General features: G+C 30.6%; 1 protein-coding gene and 1 pseudogene across 7 annotated transcripts in view; both read left to right on the forward strand.

Moving 5' to 3' along the window:
* Window positions 1–6,482, forward strand: part of LOC108693247 — a 16,710-nt pseudogene extending 10,228 nt beyond the window's left edge.
* LOC108693664 (lactoylglutathione lyase) overlaps window positions 5,765–9,104 on the forward strand; it is a 6,896-nt gene continuing 3,556 nt past the window's right edge. Inside the window, exons 1-6 of one of the 7 annotated variants that reach the window (XM_018202735.1) lie at window positions 5,765–6,126; window positions 6,376–6,633; window positions 7,619–7,762; window positions 8,120–8,415; window positions 8,523–8,590; window positions 8,750–9,064. In XM_018202735.1, coding sequence (XP_018058224.1) covers window positions 8,120–8,415; window positions 8,523–8,590; window positions 8,750–8,937 — 552 coding nt within the window. In that variant the 5' untranslated portion in view covers window positions 5,765–6,126; window positions 6,376–6,633; window positions 7,619–7,762 and the 3' untranslated portion in view covers window positions 8,938–9,064. The other 6 variants (XM_018202766.1, XM_018202727.1, XM_018202718.1 and 3 more) reach the window with 6 other exon arrangements.

Consider the following 9,104-nt stretch of genomic DNA (forward strand, 5'->3'; position numbering starts at 1 on the left):
GGGTAAGATTCTTATTGTTTAATACTAATAATATATTTTATTTAAATACAATTTTATGTTCCAGGCGAGTCAAGGATATATTAATTTATAATTTCGTTCCGCCAATCAATGGCCCTACTTGGAAAGAATATGCTTATGCACTACTTGACATCAATAAAACGTATCCCTTGCCATATATTTGCTATTAATAACTATCTTCAAATATAAGATACCATACAGATTTTGCGTTTGGTTCGGTCACTTCCTTCCTGCTTTACTTTTGGATGCCGCCAGTATCTGTATTGGACATAGACCGAGGTATCAAGCAAAAGCCATTGCACACTAAAGTTCTAATCGTAACTATAAAACTGTAAAAAGCAATAAATTGATTGGCTACATCGGGGCCAAGCGTTTCTGCGTCCTATGTACAGAAGCAACGCGAGTGAAATGTTATAATCATGGTGGAAGGGATAACATGATGCAGTTAGATAGTGTCTCTTTAAATCGCTCTCTGTCTATGGATGTTCTTATTGAAGTTTCAAGGGCGTTTTTTTCAAATGCGTTCCCATTTACGCATGAAGCGCATGATATCGTTTTATCCTGTATTATTTGGTGAACAATAAGGACAAATGATGCATCATGTGCTTTGTTCGTACTAACTTGATACGAACCCAAGAGCTGAAATGCGAAATATAGAGTAATATTCCGTTTTTGAAAAACTTTTGAAAACTGCCTCAATATAGTGTCTTAAGATGTTACAGTCTTCGAGTGATTTACGACGTCTTAAGATTTCATTTATGACAGTTTTAAATGTAAGAATCGATTATGAATACCGATCATTTCGTGAAGTTCGTTCTGAATTTTTTCTTGCACAAGGAAATATTGGTAGATTTTCGTGCCTGCCACCGAGTCACACAGCCTTGATAGGTTGTCTATAATATTTCTTTTAAATCTCTTACAATTATGATTAAAATTTTTATGTGCATCAGCCTTAAATATAAATACTGTGTCTTTTATTGGGTACATTCAGTATTATATCCGCTCACTGAACGCTTAGTGAACGATCATGATACTGAATACACTCATTTAAGACCAGTTCTTAAGAATTAACTCACTGTTAATTCTTAACCGAAGTACAACTTGTTTCTCATCTCTTTCCAAATCTAGAATTGGAAAGAGACACTGAATAAGTTGAATCTCGATTAAGAGTTAACTGTGAGTTATGGATTTGGGAATTAAGCACAGCTGATTACAGAAAGGTTGCAACAATCTTTTTTTCAATGGGTTTCGGAATGCAGCTTCCTCGCCGAGCGATTGGTTTTTATTCATGGATCCATAAATAAGAATTATTCATGAGTAGGCTGCATTCCGAAATCTATTTAAAAAAAAGTGTTGCAACCTTTCTGTGGCTAGCTGTATGTACCATAATGGTTTCTGTTTAAGTCAAAAATTAATAATATGAACAATTTTAATAATATTCTATATATTTCAGTATGTGGAAATTGTATATGAAGATCGACAAATTTTGTAAAGCAATCGAACTTTTTTGTAACACAGAATGGACTTATTCTACTGATAACATTCAATCAATGTGGGATAATCTCAATGAGGAGGATCAAAAATTATTTAAGTTTAACATTGTGTAATTTAATTGGACAGAATACTTAATTATTATCAGGGCATGCGGCTCTATCAACTTAATGAAAATGACAGTATGTTGAAAGTTAGTCGTATGAAATATGGAAGGTAATAAATCTCACTTTCAGTTAATCTGTTTTTAAATAAAGTAATTGCACCGTATATGGTCTACTTAAGTTTTGCGACTTAAGTTTTTGTAATCTTTGTTGAGTCTTAAATTAAAAACTGATGGTCAAAATCAAAAGAGAGAACCTTTTTGAATATTAAAAAATATAAAACATTTCAAATACTTAAATAAGTTAAATAAGTTAAATAAGTTATGATTTTAAGAAAAAATTGTAGCATTTGATTCATATTGGATACACATAAAAATAAAAAAAATCGCAAACATATATAACATAGACTATAAAATCCGGTTATTTTATATCTATCGTAAGTAAATGGATTAACTATAATCAGTTATATAATTGGATGTACGGATGTTTGAAATTTAAATGTTAAAACTTCAGGAGCGTGTAGAAGATCGATAAACTAAGAAAAAAGATCATATAGAGATACATTCGTTTTTGCTTCGTTTTGGAGAAAAAAATCGCAAAAAAGACAAAACGTAATTTTCATTTTTGTTTTCTCATTACTTACATTGTATTTATTCACTTGCTTAATGTATTGGGTTGTCCGGAAAGTTCGTACCGCAAAAGCTTTAAATTTAATAAATGTATACTAAAATTTAAATCTTTTGCGTTTCAATTTTTCTCCAAAATCGGCACGAACTTTCCGGACAACCCAATAGATGTTATTCAAATTTAACTCTGCAGCAAGTATTGCATCTGGTAAGCGCAAACAGCTCGTATTCATCGTTTTTCTCATTACGGGAAACGAGTCTATCTTGTGGCGACATTGCATACTATTCCGCATGAATAGATGCTCGTAGTAAAGGCATACGTCAGAACAGAGAGAAACCTGAGAGAGATCTAAAAACTTGTAATACCAAAATGCTACCATACACTACTGCTGACAAAGTGGATGTAAGCTACATAGCAAAGTCCACTTTTTAATGCTGCAGATGATAATTCGATATTTGGTTTGTATAACGTGCTACATTCACAAAATGTGGCTCAGAAATATTCATCTCTGCAATCTTACATAGACATAATGTTTATATCGCTTAAAAATATTAATATTAAAGTTATATTACATTACATCCTTTTTTTACAAATATGCTAATATTTATGTTTCGAATAATAATAAACTATATACATATGAAAGTTGTATTTCAAGCATTTTATTTCTATTAAATACATTTTTATAATTTATTTTACTTTATTTGTTATTATTCTTTATTACAGTATTAAAATTTGAAAAGCATATAATGTCAAAATTAATCTAAACTTTTTTTGTATAAATACTTTAAGTATTTAAAATGCAATTATAATTTTCATTGTGACACAAAAAGAGATATTTAATGAAATAAGGAAACAATATATTTTGTTAACAATAAAACAAATGAAAAGAAGGATTGATAAGCCAAGCTTAGTTAATTTGTGTGCTTGTCACTTTTTATACACAAATATTTAAACAATGTCAAGAATTTTAACTTAAAATTCTTTGTTTATTTATAGAATAATATAACCATACAATTTGTGCATCGTAATAAAACTTTACATAATACCCAAACAATGCAAAGTTTAAAATTATGACATAAGACGTTTTTAAGACGTCCTTTTTTTAGACGCAAAGAATGTCTTTCGATTTGATTTTAGATTTTTGTTTTCTGGGTACATCTTGAATATTTAAAATATTTCTACAGAAAAGAGATTTTTGTTATTATCTATAATATATATATTTTCATACATCTCCATTAGAACAGATAAAAAAAATACTTTTTCTTAATAAAATTATTTTTTGTACGTCCCTATTTTTATTTTTATTTTTATTTTTAATTTTCATTTTTTGTATTTCATATGTACACACACACACACACACACACACACACACACATCTCAATGTGAATTAAACATCGGCTATAATTATATGTATTATACATATATTTGGGTTTACGCAATTTTTCTTTTGCTATAGCTAGCTGCTAAGATCTAGAGTATTAGCACTTGATATTGATATGTGTGTGAGTGTGTGTGTGTGTGTGTGTGTGTGTGTGTGTGTGTGTGTGTATGCGCGTGCGTGCGTGCGTGCGTGCGTGCGTGCGTGCGTGCGTGCGTGCGTGCGTGCGTGCGTGCGTGCGTGCGTGCGTGTGTGATGTATGTGTTTTTATTAACGTATTTACATTATACATGATCGATCGATCAACAAAAATCGTAAGGAAATTAAAAAGAAACATTTTGTATAGATAAAACTCTATATTTCTTTATGTAAAAGTATCAAATTTTTTTAAAACATACATTTTATCAAGCTGTAGACTGTTGAATGTACGTAATTTTAAGAATCATATATAACATTGTGATCTTTGTTAAGATACGGAACCATATACATAATAATTTTTTGAAAAACAGTCAAAAATATATTACAATACAATTTTCAAGCTTTAAAATATGGTTCTTTTTATCTTTGTCTGTGGTGATTTTTCACCGAATTTTGATGATCTGATAGTTGTGCAATTCTAAACGCTTTGAAAGTGTTCTGTATTGAATATTTTACGTCACATATTACTTTTATACCATTGATATTAAACAATTCTTAAGAAATAAGCAAATGTCTGTAATATTCGACACTGCACTACATATATAAACATTGTTATATTTTAATATAGAAGTATGTTTCAGCAAAATAATACTTTACAATCTGATCCGATATTGAATGTTCTCTTTTTAGTTTATTAAATAACTGTAATATATCTGAAAATGATCATTTAACTATAACTTTTTCTCTCCATATTGCAGGAATATCTTCTATTATGAGAGCAATTAATTTTATCTCCACAATTTTAAATATACATCAAAAAATTATATCTATAGATAAAATCCCACTTACTTTGATCATTTTAATTACCATTCTACTTCTTCTTTTTCTCCCGGGAACAGTTATCATATTATTAATAGATCGAAATCTAAATACATTATTCTTTCTATTTTATACGTTTATTTTGATTTTTCGGACACTCTAAGTCTACATCGGAGTATATAAAGATAGCGAAAATATCAGAGTTGGTAAAGACTAATGTTTTTTTTTAAGAATGAAACATATTGTATTTTTTTTTAAATATGTTTTTTAAATATGCTTTTTTCGAATATGCTTTTCGAATATGCTTTAAACAGTACTATAAAAAAACATATTTAAAACATATTAAAAATATCAATTAGCATGTTTTAAATTGTTTAAAACACGTTTAAAACATGTTTTTTACCAACCCTGGAAATTATCCTTCTTCTTCTTCTTCTAGCCGATGGATTTCCGATTTCTTGTAGAAATCACACTACCACGCTTCTAAGTAAAGATCGCTGGGCTGAAAGAGGCCAATCAGACGCATCATTTTAATAAAACTACCCTTCAAATACGGAGCGTCTGTGATATCACGCAATCAATTATAGATTGGTAATGAGGTTCGATAATGAGATTTCACCTAACGAAATATACACTGCCGCGATGATAGAAATTAACAGTTTTGATATGCACGTATTCCCAATCGAAATTGCTACTTTATATAATAATAAAAATATAGAGCAATTATTACCAAGATCAAATAATTTACCGATAGTCGATAATTTATCAATGATAGATAAACACTTTTATTTATAATTGCATATAATCGTATATTGATATAAAACATAATTTTAAACAATCTTTTCTTCTACTTTGAATTTTAGTTCCAATCGCACAATGCTGTTCGTGCATGTTGTCTCTTCAGTGAGACTATCTCATCTTGTATATATAAATTGTAAACTTGTTGTATTAAGTAAATATCACCATCAGGTGACAGTAGTTGTACATGCCAAAAATAAGTGATATTTTTAACTTTTTTTCGTTTTCAGTAAAAAGCTAACATTTGCACTGGCTATTTTTTACATACTTTAATTGTATACAAGAATTTTGCATTTCTATAAATCCAATTGCAAGATATTAAAAAATGGCAAAATGTCGATAATTTGCCTTGACTTTAGTATCATTTGACTTTAGTATCACATACCTTAATTGCAATATATCAAACATGAAGTCACATCGGAGTAGTGTTTTACGATAACGTTATTTTTTTTAAATATAATCACAATCACGACACCGGTCAATATCTAGGTACAAGGTACGATGCGCATGCTTAGTGTATATACGCCCAAAATTGGTGTAACTTGATGTGGAAGACATTTTATGACGCCGAGCGTATGCGCATGCTATATATAGATCGTTGCCGACATTAAGCGTCTGTACTTGGTATACGACATACGTAGCACGTAGCTGTACTCTCATCGGGCTCTCAAGTCTCCTCTCGCGTTTACTCGCGTGACATTTTTCCTCGTGTGTACGGCGTTACCAGTTACTCTGGCGTCTTTCGAGGAAGAGGTAAGTGAGTGGAATTAATGTTCGTCTGCGTGCAGAGGACGCGTCGACGAACATCGATGATAAGAGCGATGACGCAGCCGGAATTATGCGACCGAGTTCTCGCGAGAGATATACTTCGCAGCAGGATTCCGAGGAACGATCGAAAAGACAGTTCTACGCTGTGATCTGGATGCTGCGTGTCAAGTATAGGCTACCAAGTTGGACATGCCATCGATATGTATCACTGACAATTGTCTACGATTCTTACAGCCAATTTGAATTTGCCATATGGCGGTGAGCGAATATTGATGCCGGGAATAGGCGCGTCCTTGAATGGCGGCGATGGTTTATCTGTAAACTCTTCGGTCCAGAAATAATCGCGGCAGTCGATAAATCCTTAAAACGTGACAAAAGCAACAAAGCAGTGTCTGTATTGCGTCGGTGTGAAACAATATATAGTTTAACAATGGGAGCTACATAATAGAACAGTGTAACTTTTGTTCACATGCAAACAAAAGAAGAAAAAGTGTAATATATATGTAATTCTGTATAGTTTTAATTTTATTATATATTTATATACATATATATAGTGTTCCGGCAATGCCTGAATTATCTTTCGTGAGTAGATATAGCGAATTAAACTGATAACGTCAGTCTTGAAAAATCTTGCACTTCGTAATTTTGTAATAGTTACGAGAAATTAATCTCTAAAGATCAAATTCATCTACTGTTAGACGCTAAGTGCAGTTGCGCGGCAAAATACGACCACAACGGCCAGCCACGTTGGTGTGCTGGAAGGGGAGAGGATGGAGGGGGGAGTTGTGTTTACAACAAGCAGCAATGCCGACATTTATTACGTTTACTCGGCACGCTTTACGTCAAAGTTATAGCATCGATGTTGAAACTGGCTAATCGCAATCATTCCATTCTTCAGAGGAATAGCTATGATTGGTCAATTTCTTAACATCGATGTTATAATTTCGGCATAAAGCGTGTAACAAAGGTCATTGCCGGCAATGACAATCCGGGGAGTGACGAAAAAAATATCTCTTCTTGTTGGACGGTTATCTCGTTGTGTGTTTGCGATCTTATTAATTGTTAACTATTTTGTCAAAATTGCAAAATTATGTATGAAACTTTGATTCAGTTCGCTGTATTTATTCATGATAAAGATGATCCAGTTATTATCAGGCACCTTACATATATTACACAGTTACAAGACAAAAATTATATATATTTTATTTACCATAAAATTATATCATAACGCAATATTATTCAAGATATATATTGTTAAATTTTATATATTGCTAAAATTATACAGAACAAAAATATACAGAATCTTTTCCAAAAAAAAAACTATGACACCTCAAATTAATGGTTTGAACTTTATTGTGAGCATAGTGATCATAAAAGTATGAAAAAGTGTCAATATATTTGAAAACAAATATAATATATGATTTGGCAGATTTGTTTTGCAAATTATTACGAGTTTTATTAACTTGAAATTTTGCAGGTTTCTTCCACCTTATCATTTCCGGTCTTGCGGTAATACTGACTTCCGACTCCTGCATTAGAGATAATAATTAGATGATAGCAGATTATATGTGTGCAACACTATATATATACTTGTATAATCATATATCACTTGGCCAGTAATGTAAGAAACTAAAATAATATAAATAATCATACAAGAAATTATTCAAATGGTACATTAAATTAAATTAAAAAGATATAGCAAAGTGATTTAAGTTTCAATTAACTTAATTAATTATTAACTTGCATCCAGTAATACTTTCAATATTTCATTAATATGGATAAAATTATAATTTCTGTTGCTTAATACACAAAAAGAAATTAGAGATTAGAGATAAATTATATAATGATAAATTATATAATTAAAAATTTTACTATAAAATAATTTCGTTAGTTTATAAAAAAAATTCATTATCGTTTAAGTTAATTGTTTTAATCGAAATTACTATGGAAGAATAATGATATGTCTCTTGAATTACAGATGGGTGAGCCGTTGGGTTTGAGCAGCAGTGAGGTTCGCAAACTTTGTAAAACTCCAGACCCTTCAACAAATGGGTATATAATGCAGCAGACAATGTTCCGTATAAAAGATCCAAGAATCACTCTACCTTTCTATACTGAAGTTCTCGGAATGACCTTGCTGCAAAAGCTTGATTTTCCAGAAATGCAATTCTCCTTATATTTCCTTGGATACGAGGACCAGAATGAAATACCACTTGATCGTAGAGAAAGTATCGAATGGACATTCCGTAGAAAAGCGGTCATAGAGTTAACTCAGTAAGTTTAAAATATATGATATGATTTTTGAAGATTTTACTTTGTGAGAATTTATGAAAGTTAATGTATTTTTATTTAATTTTATAGAAAATTAATGTATGTTTTAGCAATTGGGGGTCTGAAACAGATCCTGATGTAAAATATTACAATGGAAATATAGATCCCAAAGGATTTGGTAAGAAAATTGTAAAATACATTAACTATTTTTAAAGTTAATGTATTTAAATAAAATACTATTATTTAAGTTATATAAATAAAATTAAAATATGTAAAGAAGGAAACTATTTTTATAATTTTACAAATATCACGCATTTTTCTTCCTCTCTTGAAATAGGTCATATTGGAATAGCAGTACCTGATGTTAACAAAGCGTGTCAAAGATTCGAGATGTATGGCGTTGAATTTGTGAAGAAACCAAATGATGGTAAAATGAAGGGGATCGCCTTCATTAAAGATCCTGATGGTTACTGGATCGAAATCCTACATGGCGCTAACATTGCCAATTATATGTTAGGTGCTTAAATATATCTTGCGTCAGAGCAATAAGTCCTTAAATTTAATATAATTCAATGTAATTCAATGAAATTCAATGTAATTCATTGTATTGGATGTAATGTTCTACTATGTAATCAACAATCAGAGATTACTATCAAACTCGATATATATTACATATATACATATATAATATA

Source organism: Atta colombica, unplaced genomic scaffold (genome assembly GCF_001594045.1).
Source record: "Atta colombica isolate Treedump-2 unplaced genomic scaffold, Acol1.0 scaffold109, whole genome shotgun sequence".
NCBI lineage: Eukaryota > Metazoa > Arthropoda > Insecta > Hymenoptera > Formicidae > Atta > Atta colombica.